Source organism: Chiloscyllium plagiosum, unplaced genomic scaffold (genome assembly GCF_037043375.1).
Source record: "Chiloscyllium plagiosum isolate Xiang-an unplaced genomic scaffold, Cpla_swu_hap1 HiC_scaffold_45, whole genome shotgun sequence".
Taxonomy (NCBI): domain Eukaryota; kingdom Metazoa; phylum Chordata; class Chondrichthyes; order Orectolobiformes; family Hemiscylliidae; genus Chiloscyllium; species Chiloscyllium plagiosum.
In genome coordinates, this window is record NW_028270183.1 from 96,319,956 (window position 1) to 96,341,443 (window position 21,488).

General features: G+C 42.9%; 1 protein-coding gene across 5 annotated transcripts in view; it reads left to right on the top strand.

Moving 5' to 3' along the window:
- The first annotated feature begins 5,730 nt into the window (after positions 1-5,730).
- LOC148136818 (uncharacterized) overlaps positions 5,731-21,488 on the top strand; it is a 55,915-nt gene continuing 40,157 nt past the window's right edge. For 2 of the 5 annotated variants that reach the window (XM_087983122.1, XM_087983123.1), the window contains exons 1-4: positions 5,760-5,799; positions 9,267-9,349; positions 11,058-11,149; positions 15,867-15,971. In XM_087983122.1, coding sequence (XP_087839248.1) covers positions 5,764-5,799; positions 9,267-9,349; positions 11,058-11,149; positions 15,867-15,971 — 316 coding nt within the window. In that variant the 5' untranslated portion in view covers positions 5,760-5,763. Of the gene's footprint in view, positions 5,800-6,436; positions 6,544-9,266; positions 9,350-11,057; positions 11,150-12,041; positions 12,136-15,866; positions 15,972-21,488 lie in introns of those variants that run through there. The other 3 variants (XR_015754399.1, XR_015754398.1, XM_087983124.1) reach the window with 3 other exon arrangements.

Sequence of the window (21,488 nt, forward strand, 5' to 3'; positions counted from 1 at the left end):
ATTGGTTGTTGGATCACATAGTTCTATTTGGTGTTGCTTGCGCTGTTTGGCGTGCAGGTTGGGTAGCTTCCCCAGGTTAGCACCACATTTTTATGTATGCTTGGTATTGCTCCTGGCATGCTCTGTGGAACTCTCCATTGAACTAGGGTTGATCCCCTGGCTTGATGTTAATGGTTGAGTGGGGATTATACCAGGCCATGAGATTTCAGATTGGGCTGGAGAACAGTTCTGCTGCTGTTGTTGGCCCACAGTGAGGTGGAAGTTGCAGGGCCAAGAGGGCTGATTGTGTTGTATTTTCCAGTGCATTGGTAGATGTTTTGTGGTCCATCAAGTTTCATTCCTTTGTTGAGACTGTGCAGTGATTAATACAATGAGTGATTTGGTGGGAGTGTTGAGTGTTGTCAGGAATGCAACTTTTAAAATAAGGTTTTGTGATTTACACATGAAAGAAATGAAACTATCATGGTATTCAAACAGATGAAAGACTCAACAGACAATCAAGGTATTTTTCAATGGAAAATTTCAGTTACATCACACTATACATTTTTGCTGTACATTCTGTGCCTTAGAACTGTGCCCTCCACAATCACCTGATGAAGGAGCGGTGCTTCGATAGCTAGTGTACTTCCAATTACACCTGGTGGACTATAACCTGGTGTTGTGTGATTCTTAGAACATTACATCACTACTAACAGGGCTGCATGTAAACAGGCTCAGTCCAGTTAATCAATACATTCGGAAGGATTTCCTCCAAGTTTGATGATACAATATTAGTCAAAACCGTCAACTTCAACCTGCAATGTTGCTGTTAACAAAAACTTCAGGCTGACACAAAGCTCCCCACCCCACTGCAATGTGGTAACCGGGCCTGGCCCAGGAACTGGGACATTTGTGGACTGTGATCTCAAAGGAAGCGAGCAAACACAATTCTGACAGATTAGTCCTCAAAGGTGAGTAGCAAGTTTGAGACAAGGCAGGTGGGATGCCATCTTGCACTTAGCTTAATTGCATTTCTTATTTACAGTCGTGTTTTGCAAAGTATAAAGAACTGTGTTTTTTTTTCCATGGTTGGGGAGTTTTATCCTCGTTGATCACAATTGCTGCCTCTCGCTTCTCAAGTCAAATCATAGGATGTATAATAAAACAATAAACTGCAGGTGCTGGAGATCTAAACCCCAGAAACAAAGTGCTGGAGAAACTTAGCAGTTCTGAGGGCATCTGTGAAGAGAAAAAATGTTACATTTCAACTTCACTGACTCTTCATCTGAAAGGACAAAAGGTCATGAGACTTTGAACTTACAATGTTTTATTCCCCTCAGATATGCTGCTGGACCTGCGGTTCTCCAACATTGTGCTTTTTATATTGAACTTTATTTCCAAACAGATCGGAAAATACTAATCTGCAAAAGTGAAAAGTTCATTGTAAACATGAACATAGTGTCTCCACTTGAATTACAGAAGCACGCCTCAGTTTAAAAACAAGATTTAACTCAAAATAACATTCCATCTGAAAGTTAGCCAAGTTACACCAGTAATAAAGCTCATCCACCCAATGAGGCACTTCAGCACAACATCCTGCAGTGTTGCACACAGCCACCTTTACCAAAGAATGGTCACATGTCACAAAATTGAAGGCCAAGAGCATGTCTCTTTCAAGGAGCTGAAGTCAAACTCTCAATGTTTGGAAAGATTTTTATTAAACCTGATTGAACATTTAAATCTCAGAGCATAATCTTTGCTTTTTTAAAACAAAGTTTGTGGGAAAGATCCCACATCTTACTAAAGGTTCAGTTCAGTCTGATACATAGAGCCAAAGGTCAAACAAACATCTCACTTTCCATTCACTTCTACAAATTGTTTGTAAAATCATGTCACGTCAAAGAACTGGACAATAAATGTCATTGTATGCAATAAGAGTGAAGCCTGTGACAGCAGATTTAGCTTTGGAAGGCAGTGTGTGTGCTTTCTAAATTCTGGGAGCACTTTGGGAGACTGCTCCCAGATGGTGATAGTGAGCATATCTGGAATGCACCGTTTAGATTTGGGAATCCTTGGGATACAATCTGTGGTTTCAGTCGTACTTGGCTTGTGTTGGTGTACAGTAAGCAATTTAAAAAGTTACTTATGCATTGTTGGTGACTACCCGAATGGTATTTAAATCTGCCAGGTTGCCTTCAATAGTGTGAATGCATCTATTGTAAATATTTGGAATATCCCAGTGCTTGGCAAATTCAGGGGGGACAAAAAAATCACATTTGAGTAATTTGAAATTAAGAATCCAAGAGGACTTAACCACTGAAGTATTCAATTCAAATAGTGAAATGGAGTGCTCACATTTAAAATACCTGTTATCCATAGGAATGGATGGACTGACAGAATTGGGACCAAATTCCGAGCTGGGGCATGTGAAATGTGCTTTGATAAAGTCACCTGCATTTACCAACAATAATTTGGCAAGCTCGGAAATTTAAAAAACAATACGAGCTTCATTGCTGCTCCAGTCGGGTCCCAAGCTCTGTGAAAAAAATAACAATGTTCAGGTTTATTGCATACACTCTGAAACACGTGTTCCTTCTACAGATCCTGCAAGTTTCCCCAATGAGCATAGTCCATCCAAATGACGTTGCTAACTTTGGCTAACTCATTTCTTTCCGAGCCTCTATAACCTGAAGAGTGACCAGAAGCAATTACTCCACATATGTGGGAACATTACTGACGAGGATTTTTTCCTTCAGCATTGACTTCCATATATTCAGTGCCCAGAACAGATAAAAAGCTTGTTACCTTTTATAGAGCAATGATTCAATGGAAGTAAAACGCTAACCTTTTCTTGCTTAATAATCAAGCTGCCTAAATTCTAAACATGAACACTTCTTAATAGTTCACTAGATCATAACGAAATATTTTGTGCAAAACAAATCACATGATACATAGTTATTCAGATAACAAAACAAGTTTGTTCATTGAAGAACCCAGAGGAAAAGGTCATGAAACAATGTGAGTTTGATATACCTCAATCATCATTTCAAGTGCACTCTCTGCATAAATTCTCCTTTTGTCCTTGAAGTATTTAACGTCTTGAATAATTGAGAGAATGAAGTCACAGTTGTACAACACAAAATCAGACCCTTCAGTCCAACTTGCCCATGCTGGCCAGATATCCAAAATTAATCTAGTCCTATTTGCCAGCATTTGTTCCATATCCATCGTAATCCCTTTCTACTGATTATCAGTTTATTTTTCTTTATCAGCACTTGAAATACTGACATTGTTTTCTCCCAACATTGGTTAAAGAAATCATTTATTCAAGTTAGTTTTGTAATCTTTCACAAAGAAACAAGTGAGAACAACATATAGCTGAGTGCAAAACAAAATACTGCAGCTGTGCGATATCTGGGAACACGCTAAAGGTGAGGCACTGATATTGCACAAGTTTGTCAGCACAGTTTCAATTACTGACAATAATTTAGTAATGTCTTAGCCTTCACATAGTTAAGGTAAATGTGAGATACCTGAATTTCATGAATTGGTTCCTATTGCACTTTGATCAACAAAAAATATTCTTGGTTTAATCTACTCAAAGGAGAAAGTGATGACCAAAGAAGCTGGACATCAGAACCGAAAAGTGTCATGCTGGAAAAGCACAGCAAGTCAGACAGCATCCGAGAAGCAGGAGAGTTAATGTTTCGGGCATAAGCACTTCATCAGGAAACACAGGCTTCAGAAAAATAACTGGCATAGACTTATGCCAATACATATGTAGAAGGGTCAGAACATGTTACTATCAGATTAGAGACTAATTTCAGATTTGGTACCATTCAGTGCAACATTTCAGTATGGTATTTATATATGTACCTAAAAGAGAAGTTGTCTAAAATTACAAGCTCTAGAATGATTATAGAATTAAACCTGGAAATAAAGCTGGTGAACAAGAATGGCAAAGTAAAGTACCATCAGTATCGCCTTGGGCAGTGTCAAGTAAGAATTTGAGAGCAGAGTTGCCACTTTGGTGTAATCTTCAGTCTGGCCAAATTGCAGCAAAAAGCTGTTCAATTTTATCTGCAAATTATTGAATGCAAAATCCTCCTTGCACAATAATGAGGCAGCATTTTGGGATGTCATTTTTAAAATATATTATTTTCAAAGTTACTCACAATTAAGAGTGATCATTCGGTGCTGTCTGCATAACACAGTATGAAAAGGAATTAACAGAAAAAAAAACATTATAACCCAAATTCAGAGTCACAAATTCATTGATTATTGCATGGGTCCAGCATTTATAAGTAATCTATTTTTAAAAATAAATACAGATACATTTACTAACTATATTGGAGTACAATCAAGTTTCTTACTGAACAGTGACAGGATTGGACAGAGTCCGCATGGATTTAAGAGAGGGGAATCATACTTAGCAAATCTACTGAAAGAACCTACAGAGTCGAATATTAAAGTAAGAAATTGCAGGACATTTAGAAAAGTTTATCATTAAACATGGTAGACTGGGGTTTGTGAAAGAGAAACTATATTTAACAAATTTGCGACAGTTCATTGAGGAGATAACAGGCAGGGCTGATAAAGGGTAATCCAATGATGTTCTGTGTTTGGATTTTAAAAATGCAAATGATAAGGTGCTACATAAAAGTTAATTGCACAATTTAGGAGCTCATGGTATCGGGGTAATGTATTAGCATGGATTGGGGATTGGTTAAGCACACTGGCTGTTGCTGAGTCCTCACTTGCAGTGCTGTATACAATGATAGCTCCCATATTTAATAAAGGATAAACCACATCGGAGACCATTCAAAAAAGATTCACTTAGCTGCTTCGAGGACAAAAGGGTTGACCTATCAAGAATAGATAAGCAGGGGTGATCTTACGGAATCAAGATTCTGAGGAGCTTGAAAGGGTAGATGTTGACTAGATCTAGCACTAGTGAAGTCTCAAACCAGGGGACATTACATAAGGGAACATTCATTTTAGAAAAAGTAAAGATTTTTTTTTCTCAGTGAATGGCTAGAATTTTCTCACCCAAACAATTGTGAAAGTAAAATGTGGGAGGGGAATGGTTGGGTTACTCTTCGGGGGGTTGTTCTGGCTTGTTGGGCTGAAGGGCCTGTTTCCACACATTAGGGAATCTATGATTCTATCACAAATTATTTTAAGAGGGCAGATAGATTTTTGAAATATTGAGCAGTTGAAGGCGATGTGGATCAAGCATGAAAGAGGTGTTGAGGTCTGGGTTGGCCCAGCCATGATCTGATAGAATGGGGGAACAAGCTGAACGGAATGAATGCATTACTCCTGCTCCGATTCCTTGAGGCTCTGTTTCATGTTTTTTTTGTTTCCAAAGAAGAGCGTGATACAATGTGCTAAAGATCTCAGATGTTGTGAAAATGGGGTGTTTATGTACTAATTCAGGTGGCATTGATTCATCAATCACAGCTATACAGTCATGAGTAGGAAGGCACTTCCCTCCATGAATAAAGGAAATCTACTGCAGAGCTCACACAAAGGGAATTCTTACCCTCAGCAAACTCTCCCATCACATTACCCAACATATCAGCTAAAGCAGGACACACTGTGCATGCTGTCGCCAACAAAGGAACCCCAGGTGATTGATGTCAGCACCGGACCAATGGAAGGACGGTGGGCGGGGTTGGAGGACCTAACGGGCGGTTGGTCCTCCAACCAATCAAAGTGAATGTAGGGCGGAGCTAAACTAAACCATGTGATCACCCTCGCGCCCGGCGCAGAGTCGCTGTAATGAATGCTCGGGAAGTTGTGGAGAGAAAGGATACGGTAAGGAAAGAAATAAACAGGGAAATGGGAGAAAAACTGTGTTGCCATGAGCGGAGAGGTTTTACAAACAAATTGTGCACGTCGGAAAACACAAATTTGAACGTCCCAGTCCCGTGTTTGCAGTAAATGGGGAATTGCCTCAGCACGGCTGCAGGCCTGAGTGAGCGCCGCCATCTTTATTCGGGACAACGATTCATTGGACATGTGTGGAGCCGCCATCTTTGTAGGGGGCAAGGTGCAGCCAGGCGCATGTGCAGCCTTTCTCTGGTATAGAGTCATTGTGATCATAGCAGCCCATACAGCTCTGATTCACCTCTGGGCTCCCTCTTGGCCACTTTGTCAATGTCTAGCTTCCTCAGTCTGAACCATGGGTGTATTTTTGGTCTGTTTACTACTGTATTATTACTTTTTTAGACCCTTTGTAAATGAGTTTTTCACTGAGGCCCAGCCCCTGACCATGTGCTGCTCTATTATCAGATTACTTTTTTCTTGAATATTTTTGATAGTCAAGAATTCTTTTTTCCAACAAGCAAGTGTATTTTCCTTCCATTTCTGACTATCAAATTCTGCACCATTTTCATTCCCTGTAATCCGTTTTGCACTCCCTGAAACATCGACTGTGTTTCTCCTTCCACAGATACCAGTGATTAATGCCAAAGCCCTGTTGCTTGTGGAGAGGGTAATGTTTGACTTTATTGTACAGCTGCAGTTTGTCTGGTGAAGGTGCTCTCACAATGTGGTTGGGTAAGAGACATTATAGATTATTCATTCAGCAACAGTGATGATTTGAAAATAATGTCAAATCAACAACAGTTTGTATTTTTATTATCATGCTTATAATTTCACAAAAGTACTATTGAGAACTTTAGTTATAAGACCAGAGATGGAGATATTAGGTCAGGTGACCAAACGCATTGCCAAAAAACAGGTTTTGAGGGATGTCTTAAAGGTGGAAAGCAGACCTGTGAGGTTTTGGCTGTGAATTTCAGACTATGCTGCTTCAGCAACTGTAGAAACATCCACACAGGTGAAGTAATGAATTAACAAATGGTTGGGAGTCTTGAAGAAAATGAGTTGTCGAGGTCTCAATGTGTGTGTGGTGCAGGGAGCTAGGGATTATCACAGCCAGCAATTAAATCAAGTGTGAGAAATTTAAATTGAGGGATATTGGCCACATGCTGGCAGGTGAGACTAGATTGGGTTGGGATATCTGGTTGGCATGGACGGGTTGGACCGAAGGGTCTGTTTCCATGCTGTACATCTCTATGACTCTATGTTGTTGCTTATGAATAGGAGACTTTTGATGAATCAACAAGCAGATATTTAGATGTTCTTGAGATTACAGGGAGGTTGAATGTGGGAAGCTGGCCAGGGAGTGAGTTTGGATAATGAAGTCTAGAGATAACACAATGTGGATGAAAGTATATGAGCTGAGACAAGGGTGAAATCAGCTAGAAATAGTGATCTTGGAGTGGGACTGAGCTATCACCCTCACCTCACCTCTGGGATTCAGCTGGTTGTCAGGTTGTGAATCAGGCGGTGACACAATCGGGAGCTGAGTGGCCCTGGTGGAGCCTAAAGTGAGTGTCGCTCAGCTGGCTGTTGTTGAGCAGCTGCTGCTTGGTAGCCCTGTTGATGACTACTTCCATCACTTTACTGCTGATCGAGTGTAGACTGATAGAGGGAAATTGCCTGGGTTGGATTGTTCTGTGTTTTTGTGTTGAACATCCCTGGGCAATGTTTCGCATTTTTGGTAGATGCCAGTGCTGGAGCGGTACGTGGCTCGGTGGGTGGCAAGTTCTGGAGCACAAGCCATCAGTATGATTGCCAGAATATTGGCAGGGCCTGTAACCTTTGCACTACTTAACCATTTCTTGATGTTATTCAAACTGAATCGAACTGGCTTAAAACACACATCTGTGATGTTGGAAACCACTGGAGAAGGCTGAGATGGATCATCCCATTTTGCACTTCTGGCTGCAGATTGCTGCAAATTCTGTCATCTTATCTGGTGCATGGGTGTGTGAGGCCCCTCCATCAGTAAAGGTGGGGATATCTGTGATGCTTCCATCAGTGAGTTGTTTAATTGTCCATCACCATTCACAACTGGATGTGGCAGAACTGCAGAGCTCCGATCTGATCCATTGGATGTTGGATCACTTAGCTCTGTTGCTTGCTGCTGATGCTGTTTGATGCAGGTAATTCTGTTTGATAGCTTCACCAGATTAGCACTTCATTTTTAGGTCTGCCTGGTGCTGCTCATGGCATGCCCTCCTTTACTGTCCATTGTGATGGGTGAGAGCAGGATTTACAACCCCATGAGATTACAGATTGTGCTGGAGTACAGTTCTGCTGCTGTTGATGTCCCACAGTACCTCATAGATACCCTGTTTGAGATCCTACATCTCTTTGAAGTCTGTCCCATTTAGAACGGTGATAGTGCCACTCAACACAGTGGAGGTTTTATCAACTTTAAGGCAAGGCATTGTCTCCAAAAGGAACATGTGATGGTCGTTCTTACCGATACTGTCGTGGCCAGACGTATCTGCAGCTGGTCAATTCATAACAATGAGATCAAGTATGTTTTTTTTCCCTCTTGTTGGTTCCCTCACCACCCGCTGCAGACTCAGTTGAACAGCTATGTCCTTTAGGACCTGGCCAGCTCAGTCAGTAATTCTGTTGCAGAGCTAGTCTCGATTGTGGACATTGAAATCCTGTACCCAGAGTACGTTTGACACCATTTTATTGCCTCAGTGCTTCCTCCAAATGTTGTTCAACACGAAGGAGAACTGATCCATCAGCCAAGGGAGGACAGTACGTGGTAATCAGCAGGAGCCATGAGACTCCCGGGGCAAATCCTCCCTGTCTGTACACCACTGTGCCACCACCTCTGTCTGGTCTGTGCTGCCGGTGGGACAGGACATATCCAGAGATTTCAGGAGAAATTGAAGACTGTAGATGCTGGAGGTCAGAGTCGAGAGTGTGGTGCTGGAAAAGCACACCAGATCAGACTGATGAAGGGCTGAGGCTCAAAACGTCGATTCTCCTGCTCCTCTGATGCTGCCTGACCTGTTGTGCTTTTTCATCACCACACTCTCGATATCTCGGATGGTGATGGTGGTGTCTGGTCATTGTCTGTAAGGGATGATTCTGTGAATATGACTATGTCAGGCTGCTTCTTGACTAGTCTGAGGTACAGCTCTCCACATTTTGGCACCAAAAACTAGATGTTAGTGAGGAGGACGTTGCACCATCGAGAGGGATGATTCTGTGGTTGTAATTTCTGGTGCCTTGTTCGTTGCCAACTGGTCCATCCAGTTTCATTCCTGTGTTGAGACTTTGCAGTGATTAGTACAGTGAGTAGCTGGATGGGCTGCTGTCAGGTTGGCAGGGTTTTTTTTTACCATTGACAATGGTTTCATGGAGATCAGGAGATTCCTAATTCCAGTTATTTCTCGTGAATTCAGATTCTACCATCTGCCAAGATGGGATTCGAACCAGGACTTCAGTCGTTTGTTTTAATATTCTGGATAAAAGCTAAACACATCAGGTTTGTTCACTCATTTTAAATATCACTAACCCTGGATTTGTTTCTTGTAAAACACTGTCCATCATCCTGTCTCCTCTATCCTCCCCTCCAATAACATGAGTGAGGAGCACATGGAGTTTCTCTGTCACCATGACTGAGATAATCCGATCTGCTGCTTCCCTCCCTCCCACTAGCCCACTGAGCCAAACTGCCTCACGTGGTGTTCCTGGTTTTTGTCCTAAACCTACATCTTTCTCCAGTCTCTTGTTAAGCCTTATCAGAGCTCATGTTTACAATTTACCCAAAGCTCACTAAACCACACACTTTCCAACACTCTGTCTCCTCCTCCTCCTCACCGATTCACAGATATTGTTCCTTGTTCTGTCTGTCTGTCTTTTCTGGTTATGCCCGTCTCTCCCCTTCTTTGAAAAGCTTCCTTTTGACCTCACGGTTTTTGGAAAATCCTGCTCCATTTCCACTCTCTCTTTCCTTTCTGAATTCCTTGCATTTGGTGTCCCTCCAGTATCTATCCTTGCTCTCTCCTGTATCTCACCTACATACTGCCAGGAGTTGACATTGTGAAAAAGCACCATGTTAGGTTTCACATGTACACTGACACTGTCCAGCTCTCCCTCCCCACCATCCCTCTCTATTGTTCCACTGTTACTCAGTTACCAAATTGCTTATCACATTCCCACTACTCGATTAGCTGCAGTTTCCTCCAATGAAACATTGTCATGGTTAAACCCATTGCCTTCAGTTGTTATTCCAAATTCCTTTCTCTTACTGCTCAGCCTCTCCCTCTCCCTGGTAACTGTCTGAGGCAGAAATACGTTCTTCACAATATTGCTGTTATATCTGACCCCAAGGTGACCTTCTGATCAGACATCTGCAAAATCCCAAACACCAGGAATTTCAATCTCTTAAACATTGTTTGTCTCCACCTCACCCCAGCTCCATTGCTACTGAAACCCCTTACCCGCCTCTGTGTCGCCTTAAACTTGACAAATCTGAAGCAGAACCCTTGATTCCGCGACTGACCAGAATCTGGTTCCAGACTCCCTTTTCAGTATTAACACTCGGAAACATCCACTCAGTATTTATCCTGTCAAACCCCTTAAGAATCCCATCTGTCTCAATGAGATCACCTCGCTTTCTCCAAAATCCATTGAGTAGGGTCCCAACCTGTTCAGCCTTTATTTAAAAGATAATCCCTCCAAACCAGGGATCATCCCAGTGAATCTTCCCTGCTGGAAAAGCGCAGCAGGTCAGGCAGCATCCAAGGAGCAGGAGAATCAATGTTTCGGGCATAAGCCCTTCTTCAGCTTATGCGCAAAACGTTGATTCTCCTTCTGCTTGGATGCTGCCTGACCTGCTGCGCTTTTCCAGCAACACATTTTTCAGCTCTGATCTCCAGCATCTGCAGTCCGCACTTTCTACTAGTGAATCTTCCCTGAAATGCCTCCAATAAAGTGACACATTTCCTTATCTAAAGGGACCAAAACTGCTCACATTACTCCAGATATGGTGGTCTCACCACCACTTCCTCACGTTACTCTCAGGTATATACTCCAATCTCTCATACTGAAAACCCTCTAAACAAAACATTCCATTCCCCTTCCTGATGACCTGTTGTAACTATGTACAGTAATCCTGCGCCAGGAGGAGGGGATGGTGTGGGTTTCTAACTTGAACTGAGAGTGACAGATTTTATAAACTTGTATTACAGGATATTACAGGTGGACATTCAGATGGTAATCTCAGTAAATGTTCTGCCAAACTCTGAATTACTCAGTACATCAGGACCTGGATATTCGCATTGTGAGTATTGCGTTCCAGATCAATCCCATTTGCTGCTTAAAAATTCTCCTTTGAATCATCACATTCTCTCAAAAGGTCTCCCCAAAACATCATGTGTTATGTAATCCTTTTATAATGATGTGATGAGTGTAAGGTTTATTATTCGAATGTGTAATTTTTGTATAAGGATGCCTCAGAGAGGGAGCAGAATATTCTTAAAGGGGAGAATAACCATTTTGAGCGGCGGTTGTTGTTTATTGGTATCAATGACATAGGAATAGAAGAGTTCACATTGTTGGATTATTCAAATCTCTTGTGGGGTAGAATTGACCTCCATCAGAAGGATGGATTGTACCTGCACTGAAAGGGAAGAGATGCTAGTGCTATTCAGGAGGCATTAAACCAGTGAAGGAATGGAGGTAAACTCAAAGAGAGAGTGAGGAAAGAGCCAAGTCTGAGGCTGGTACAGTTCAGGCATCAGGCAAGGGCAAGGCACAGAATGAGGTAGGACTGAGCAGTTACACTGCATTTATTTCAATGCAGGAGGCCCGATAGGTCAGGCAGAGGAGCTCAGGGTATGGTTTTGAACATGGCACTGGGATATTACAGCAATTACAGAGGTATGACTTAGGAATGGTTAGGACCAGCAGCTTAATGTTCCAAGGTATAGATGCTATAGCAAAGATAGAAAGGGGGCAACAGAGCAGGGGGGTGAGGCGGTTTTGATGAGGGATAACATTATGGCTGGGCTTCAGGAGGATATTCCTGGAAGTACATCCAGGCAAGTTGTACAGGTGGAACTGAGAAATAAATAGTCAGCCGGGAATTGAGAAGCAAATTTACTAACAGATCACTTATCTGTAAGAATAGTATGGTTGTATACAAGACTTGACCTTTTTTAATTCATTCACAGGATGAGGGTGTCACTGGCTGGGCCTCAAGGGCAGTTAAGATTCAACCACGTTGCTGTGGGTCTGGAGTCACATGTAGGTCAGACCAGATAAGGATGGCAGATTCCTTCCTTGAAGGATATTAGTGAATCTCATGGGTTATTTTTTTTTTGCAACAATCAACAATGGATTCATGGTCTTTAAAAGATTCTTACTTCCAAATTTTTATTGAATTCACATTCCACTGTCTGCTGTGACGGGATCCAAACTCTAGGCCCCAGAACGTTATCTGGGTGTCTAGATTATCCATCTAGCGATAGTATCACTAGATCATTGGGCAGGGTGAGTGACTGAGGTATCAGTGGGGCAGCACATCAGCACCAAATATCCCATGGTCTCTGTGGAAAGTAGAAAGGGCTGGGGAGGGAGATATATCCCTGGTGGTGGGGTCTGACTGTAGGTAGCGGAAATTGCAAATGTTAATGCGCTGTATCTGGAGATTTGTGGGGTGGCAGGTGAGGACCGGTGGATTATATTCTTATTGTGGTTGGAGGGGTGGGGGGAAGGTGGAGGTACGGGAAGTGGAGGATATGCATTGGAGGGCATTGTTGATCACGTGGGAGGGAAATGCAGTCCTTGAAATAGGAATCCTTTCTGGGATGTCCTGGAGTAGAATTGCTTCTCCTGGGAGCAGATATGGCAGAGGCGGAGGAATTGGGAGTACAGGTTCATGTTTTTACAGGAATATACTCAAGGGAAATCAGATGAGCAAAAAGGGAACATGAAATATCTCTAGGAAATGGTTTAAGTAGAATCCAAAGCGATTCTACAAATATATCAAGGATAAAAGAAAAAACAGACAAAGAATACAACTTCTTAAAGATCAAGAAGGCCATCTGTGGAACAACAGGAGGTGGGAGAGATACTATGCTATTCTTTTCTGGAGAGTTTGGAGAACTTGATAGTTAACAACAGTGATAACTTGAAAAGTGTCCATGTTACAGAGGAGGTGGTACTGGATGTCTTTAATGGCATCAAGGTGGATAAGTCCCTGGGTCCTGATCAGGTGTATCCCAGAAATTTGTGGAAAGCTAGGAAAGCAGTGCCCCTCCCTGAGGTATTTATATCATCGTTTGTGACAGGTGAGGTGCTGGAAGACAGGTGTTGTTATTTTAAAAAGGTGGAAAGGAAAGGCCAGGGAACAAGAGAACAGGCAGCCTGAAGTCAGTGGGAGGCAAGTTGTTGGAAGGGATTCTGAGGGATAGGATTTACATGTATTTGGAAAGACCAGGAAAGATTAAGGATAGTCAACATGACTTTGTGTGAGTAATTCTCTCTTTCTAACTTGATTGAGTTTTTTTGAAGATGTGACAAAGATGATTGATGAAGGCAGACTGTGGACGTTGTCTATATGGACACTGAACGATGTTCCACAAAGCAGACTGGTTAGCAAGGTTAGATAACATGGAATGTTGGGAGAACTAGCCATTTAGATACAAAACTGGCTTGAAGGTAGGAGGCAGAGGGTGGTGATGGAGGGTTGCTTTGCGGACTGGAGGCGTGTGAGCAGCATTGTGCTGCAGGAATGGATATTCGGTCCTCAAATAAATGACTTGGATGTGAATATATGAGATATAGTCAGTGGGTTTACAGAAGACACCAAAATTGGAGGTGTAGTGGACAGCGAAGAAGGTTAGTTCAGAATACAACAGGATCTTGATCAGATGGGCCATTGGAGCAAAGAATGGTAGACGGAGTTCAATTTAGACAAATGCGAGGTGCTGCATTTTGGAAAGGCAAATCAGGGCAGGATTTATACACTTAATGGTAAAGTCCTTCGGAGTGTTGCTGAACAAAGAGACCATGGAGTTCAGATTCATTGTTCGTTGAAAGTAGAGTCGCAGATAGGCGGACTAGTGAAGGTGGTGTTTGGTATGCTTATATTTATTGGTCGATGCATTGAATACAGAAGCTGGGACATCATATTGTGGCTGGACAGGAAATTGATTAAGCCATTTCAGGAATTCTGTTTTAAGTTCAAAATCCCCTGTTCTGGGAAGGATGTTCTGAATCTTGAAAGAGTTCAGACAAGATTGACAAAGACTTTGCCAGGGTTGGAGGATTTGGGCTACGGAGAGGCTGGGGGTAATTTCCCTGGAGAGTCAAAGATTGAGAGGTGACTTCATGTAGATTTGTAAAATCATGAGGGGCATGGATAAGGTGAACAGCCAGGGTCTTTCCCCCCCAGGTTAGGTGGTTCCAAAACAAGATCACATGGGCTTAAGTCAAGAGAGCAAAGATTTAAAAGGGATCTGAGAAGCAAAGTTTTCAAGCTGTGTGTGGTGTGTGTATTGGATGAGCTGCCAGATGAAGTAGTGGAGGCTGATACAATTACAACATTTGAAAGGCATCTGATTGGGTACATGAATAGGAACGGTTTCGAGGGATACGGATCAATAGCTGGGAATAGGATTCCATTAGTTTAGGATTCCTAGTTGGCATGGACAAATTGGACCAAAGGTCTGATTCTGTGCTGTACATCTCTATGACACGAATAAATGAAAATAAGATGTGTTCCTCTTTTGTGGAGAGCTAGCAGAAGCACAGATAATTGTCCTTGGAGCTGAGACGGTTAAGCAGTGAGTTTGACCAGTTGCAAATTTGTGTCTTGGATATTTAATTTGCAGAGAGAAGGGAATTGTGAACAATGCCACAATTTTAGTAACTATTTTCAGGTAATTGGCAAATAATATATGAACATTATTTTATTCAGTAAAGTCTGAGCATCTGGAACTGTCTGATTGGCAGCTGGACACAGACTCAGCAGTTATTCATAAACAGATTTGGAATTTTACTTTTTAGGGGAAGATTTGGGGGGGCTATGGGCAAATGGGAAGGGAATTGGGACAGATGTGCAGCATCTCCAGAGGGAGAGAGTACAGTCCCAGTGGGCTGAATAGCCCCCAGCCCCTGTGCTCTGAGATACTGCCCCATTCACTGTGAATGATGAAGCTCATCCCAGGGCAGAGAGATGGAGGATCCCACCACTCACCTCACAATGGGTCTCGTGTGATTGATGTCAGCGCAGGCCAATAGGGGGCAGAGGGCATACTGGAGGACCAGGTCGTACCAGTTTGTCTTCCAACCAATCGGAGTGAATGACGGCATCCTCAAGGCTGGAACTAAAGAAAGGCACATGTAGCAGAGATCTGAGAAACTGGAGGACATGAGATAGGGAGTGTTCTGTGGCTGGTGAGGAATTATATAAATAAGGAAGAGTTGTGAGGCTGGATGAGGTGACAGTGATCAGGAGAGTTGAGGATGGAGGAATTTAGAGTTAGTGAGGATTAGAGTCATAATGTTATACAGCAAGGAAACAGGCCCTGTGGTGCAACCAGTCCATGCCAACCATAATTCCAAACTGAACTAAGTGTACGTGCCTCCGCTTGGTCCACATCCATCCAAATATTTCCTATTTATGTACTTATCTGAATGTATTTTAAATATTGTAATTGTATTCACAGCTACCACTTCCTCTGGAAATTCATTCCACACGTATGTTTTTTTTTAAAACCCTTATGTCTTTTCTCAAACCTTTCTCATTTCTTCTCAAAATGAATGCACCCGAGTTTTGAATCCCCCTCTCCCCCGGCTATTCACCTTATCTGCACTCTTTTTCTGATTTTATAAACCTCTAATAAGGTCACCCCTCAACCTCATGCACTGCAGTGGAAAACATTCCCAGCCTATCCAGCCTCTCCTTAGAACACAATCCCTCCATTCATGGCAACATGCTGGTAAATCTCTTCTGAACCTGCTCCAATTTAATAATATCCTTCCTATAACAGCACAACCAGAACTGGACAGAGTATTCCAGAAAAGGCCTCTCCAACATCCTGTACATCCTCAACATAACGTCCCAACTCATGTATTCAAAGGTCTGAACAATGACGGTAAGTGTGCTAAGCACCTTCTTAACCACCCTGTCTACATGTGACACACACTTCCAAGACGTGAAGCCCTCTGTCTCTTTGTTCCCATATCACTACTCAAGGTCCTACTTTTATTGAGTGTCAGTCGTACCCTGGTTTGTTTTATCAAGATGTAATATTTTGCATTTATTCCAATTCAAAACATTTTCAAGTATAAAGGCAGTAGGAGTATAATTAAGAGGGAAATCAGGAGACAAAAAGGGGACGTGAGATAGCTTTGGCGAATAGGGTTAAGGATAATCCAAAGGGCTTTTGTAAATACATTAAGAACAACAGGCTAACTAGGAGAAAATAGAGATCAGCAAGGCAGTCTTTGTGTGGGGCTTCAGGCGATGGGCGAGATAGGGAAACAAGTACTTTGCATCAGTGTTTACTGTGAAGAAGTACATGGGAGATATAGAATGTGGTGAAATAAATGGTGATATCTTGAAAAATGTCCATATTACAGAGGAGGAGGAGGTGCTGGAAGGAGCTGGTGCAGGGGAAAATGATTCACATTTTTGCATCATTGTGATCTCCTCTGGAGTAGAGTTGACCTGCATAAGAAGGATGGATTGTACCTGATTTGGAAGGTGTCTAATATCTGGGCAGGGAGATTTGTTAATGCTACTCAGGAGGCATTAAACCAGTGAGGGAGTGGGTGTGATTGCAAATAGATAGTGAGAAAAGAGGTATGTCTGAGGCTGGTACAGTTCTGAGGTCAAATAGTCAAGGCAGGCAAGGGCAAAGCAGAGAATGAGGTCAGACTGAGTAGTTACACTGCATTTATTTCAATGCAAGAGGCCTGACAGGGAAGGCAGATGGGCTTAGGGTATGGTTTTGAACATGGCACTGGGATATCATGGGTATTACAGAAACGTGGCTCAGGGATGGATAGGACTGGCAGCTTAATGTTTCAGAGTATAGATGCTATAGGAAGAATAGAAACGGGGCCAAGAGAGGAGGGGGAGTAGTGTTTTTGATTAGGGATAGCATTATGTTTTTGCTTAGGGAGGATATTCATGGGAGTCCGCCCAGTGAAGTTATTTGGGTGGAACTGGGAAATAAGAAAGGGATGATCACCTTATTGGGGTTGTCTGCGTGGATTTCATCCGGGTTCTCTGGTTTCCTCCCACAGTCCAAAGATGTGCAGGGTAGATTGGATTATCCAGGCTGAATTGCCCGTAGTGCTCAGGGATGTGTAGGTTGGGTGGCCCTGGAAAATGCAACGTTACAGGGGGAGGTTAGGAGGCTCTGAGCGTCAGTATCGATGTGATGGGCCGAATGGTCTCATTCCACACTGTTGGGATTCTGGGACTCTCTGATAATTATATTAGTTTTAAAATAGTTACAGAAAATAATAGACCAGATTGTCCAATTTAGAAACTTAACTTTTCAAGGGTCAATTTTGATGGCACAAGGCAAAAACTTTCATCTGACCCCTCAAACCTGCTCTGCCATTCAATAAGATCAGGGCTGATCTTTTCATGGCCTCAGCTCCACATTCCTGCTCTCTCACCATAACCCTTAATTCCTTTCTTGTTCACAAATCTACCTTTTGCCTTAAAGGAAATAAAGTTGATAGCTCAACTGCTTCACTCAGCAGGGAATTCCACAGATTCACAACCCTTTAGCTGAAGAAGTTACTCCTGAACTCAGTCCTAAATCTGCTCCACCTTATTTTGACGCTCTGTTCTCTAGTTTCACCCATCCCTGGTGAAAATAAACTCCCTGCTTCTATTTTACTTACTCCCTTCATAATTTTGTTTTTTTTACCCCATCCAACCTCCCATTCTTCTAAATTACAATGAGTATAGAATCAGTTTTCTCAATCTCTCCACAGACACCAACCCTCTCAACTCCAGGCCCAAACTAGTGACCCTCCTCTGCACCCCCTCCAGTGCCAGTACATCTTCCTGAAGTAAGGAGATCAAACCTGTACACAGTACTCCAGGTGTGGCCTCCCCAGCACCCTGTACAGCTGCAGCATAACCATCCCTCTAGCAAGGAAGGACAATATTCCGTTCACTGCCTTAAATACCTGCTGCATCTGCAAACCAACTTCCTGCGATTCATGCACAAGGACATCCAGCTCCCTCTGCACAGCAGCATGCTGCAGGTTTTCACCATTTCATCATCCAGTTTGCTGTTAGTTCGACCAAAATGGATGACCCCACATTTCCCAACATTGTCCTCCATCTGCCAGATCCTTACCCACTCACTCAACCTATCTGTATCCCTGTGCAGACTTACAGTGGCCTCTGCACACATTGCTCTACCTCATCTTTGTATCAAATCTGAACTCTGACACCGTACACTTGGTCCTCAACTCCAAAACATTTATGTAAATTGTAAACAGTTGTAGTGCCAACACTAATCCAAACGCCCATTTATCCCCATTCTTTACTTTTTGTTGGTTAACCCATCCTGTATCCATGCTAATACGTTACCCATAACGCCGTGCAGCCTTTATCTTATACAGCAGCCTTTCATGTGGCAACTTGTTGATTACTTTCTGGAAATTCAGATACACCACATCCACTGGGTCCCCTTTGTCCAACGCATTTGTGATGTCCTCAAATAGTTCAAGTAAATGCATTAAACATGAGCTGCCTTTCATGAATCCATGCTGTGTCTGCTCAATGGGATAGTTTCTACCCAGATAACTCACTACTACTTCCTTGAGAGGTTCAAGCATTTTCCCCACTACAGAAGTTAAACTAATGGGTGTTTTTTTTTAAATAGTGGCATCACATTTGCAGCTTTCCAATCTGTCAGATACGTCCCAGAGTCCAGCAAATTTTAGCGAATTATCATGAACACATTTGCTATTTTCCCGGCCATCTCTTTTAGCCCCTGGGATGCATTCCATCACGGCCAGGCACCCTTTTTACCTTTAGGCTGTTACCTTTCCCAGCACTTCCTCTTTACTGAGAATGATTGATTCTCTGTCCATATCTGCCATTGCCTCCATAGGCCTGTAAAAATGAGACAATGAGAGTACACAGACAGTATGTTCCTGTTAAGGGCAAGGCTGGGAGGCGTAGAGAATGTTGCCTGTCAAGAGAAATTGAGGCTCTGGTCAAGAAAATGAAGGAGGGATATGACAGGTACAGACAGCTGGGTTTGAGTGGATCCCTGGAGGAGTATAGAGACAGTAGGAGAATACTTGAGGGAAACCAGGAGGGCAAAAAGGGGACAAGCGATGGCTTTGGGAAATAGGTTTAAGGAGAATCCAAAGAGATTCTAGAAATACACTAAGGACAAAGAGTGACCAGGCAGAGAATAGGGACCCTCAAAGATCAACAAGACTGACTATGGAACCCCAGGAGGTTGGAAAGATTCTATATGAATATTACACATTGGTTTTTACTGAAAAACGATATGGAAGCTAGAGAATTTGCACAAATAAATAGTGATAACTTGGCAAGTGTCCATGTTACAGAGGAGGATACCCTGAATGTCTTAAAATGGATAAAGGTGGATAAATCCCTAGGACCTGATCAGATGTATCCCTGAAATTTGTGGGAAGCTAGGGAAGTGATTGTTGGGCCCCTCCCTGAGATATTTGTGTCATCAATAACCACAGGTGAGGTGCTGGAAGATGTGTGCCATTATTTGAGAAAGGTGGTAAGGAAAAGCCAGGGAACTATAGACCGGTGAGCCTGAAGTCAGTGGCAGGCAAGTTGTTGGAAGGGATTCTAAGGGACAGGATTTTCAAGTAATTGGAAAGGCAAATAATTGGGGAGAATCAGCATGGCTTTGTGCATGGACATCGTTAACTTGGACTTCAGGAAGACACAATGTTCCACATAACAACAGACTGGTTAGCAAGTTCAACATCATAGAATACGGGGAGAACTAGCTATTTGGATAAAATTCATCACAGAGACATACAGCACAGAAACAGACCCTTCGGTCCAACCCATCCATGCCAACCAGATATTCCAGCCCAATCTAGTCCCACCTGCCAGCACCTGGCCCATATCCCTCCAAATCTTTCCTATTCATATACCTATGAATGTTGCAATTGTACTCGCCTCCACCACTTCCTCTGGCCACTCATTCCACACACGTACCACCCTCTGTGTGTAAACGTTGCCCCTCAGGTCTCTTTTATATCTTTCCCCTCCCACCCTAAACCTATGCCCTCAAGTTCTGGAAGCCCCCACTCCAGGGGGGAGACTTTGTCTATTTACCTTATTTATCCTGTCCATGCCGCTCATGATTTTATGTTTCTCTGTGAGGTCACTCCTCAGTCTCCGACACGCCAGGGAAAACAGCCCCAGCCTATTCACCCTCCCCCTGTCGTGATTTCGACCAGGAGCAGATTTGTCTCCAGGATATTTAGTTGACAGAGAGGGAAAGTAGAAAGTTTGTCACAATTTTTAGTAACTACATTCATGTAATTGGCAAATAATGCAAGGTAAAAATGAGAAGATTATTTTACAGAGTCAGTTCTGAGCATCTGGAACAGTTTGAAGAAGAGCTGAATGCAGATTCAACAGTTAGTGTCAAAACAAATTTGGAATTCAACTTTTTAAGGAAAGATTTTGAGGGCTATGGACAGATGGGAGGGGAGTTGGGACAGATTTGCAGCATCTGCAGAGGGAGAGAGTACAGCCCAAATAGGCTGACTAGCCCCCAGCCCCTATGCTCTGTGATAATGCCCCATTCACTGTGAATGATGAAGCTCATCCCTCCGCAGAGCCATCGAGCCATAGAGATGTACTGCATAGAAACAGACCCTTCGGTCAAACTCGTCCATGCTGACCAGATGTCTTAACCTAATCAAGTCCTGTTTGCCAGCACTTGGCATATATCCCTCTATACCCTTCCTATTCATATACCCATTCAGATGCGTTTCAGATGGGGTAAGTGTACCAGGCTCCACCACTTGTCTTGACCGAAAATTCTATGCATGTAGCAACCTCTGATTGACAGAAGCCCCTTAGGTCCCTTTTAAATATTTTCCCTGTCAACTTAAACCTATGCCCTCTCGTTCTGGACCTGTCTATTTATCCCATTCATGCCCCTCATGATTTTATAAAACTCAATGAGGTCACCCTTCAGCCTCCAATACTTATGGGAGGATCCCACCAACATGACACAATGGGGCCCAGGTGATTGACAGCAGCTGCAGACGAATAGGAGAGTTGGCGTGATCCTCCAGCCAATAGAAGTGAATGAGGGGTGTGGCCAGCAGGCCAACACGTGACCATGAGCTGTGCAGGCGCAGTGTCACTGTGAGGGGGGGACTCAGTGAGTGTGATGGGAGTGGCATAGACTGGGAGAAAAATGGGTTTTGTGGGTACTGGGGCGGTTTATAAACACACGGTGTAGGCTGCTTGACATGAATTACAAGCTCCCGCTAAATAAAAACCAGAAAACACTGTGGATGATGGAAATGATGAACAACAACCAGAAAGTGCTGGAAAAGCTCAGCAGGTCTGGCAGCATCTGTGAAGAGTTAACATTTCTGATCCTATGAACCTTCCT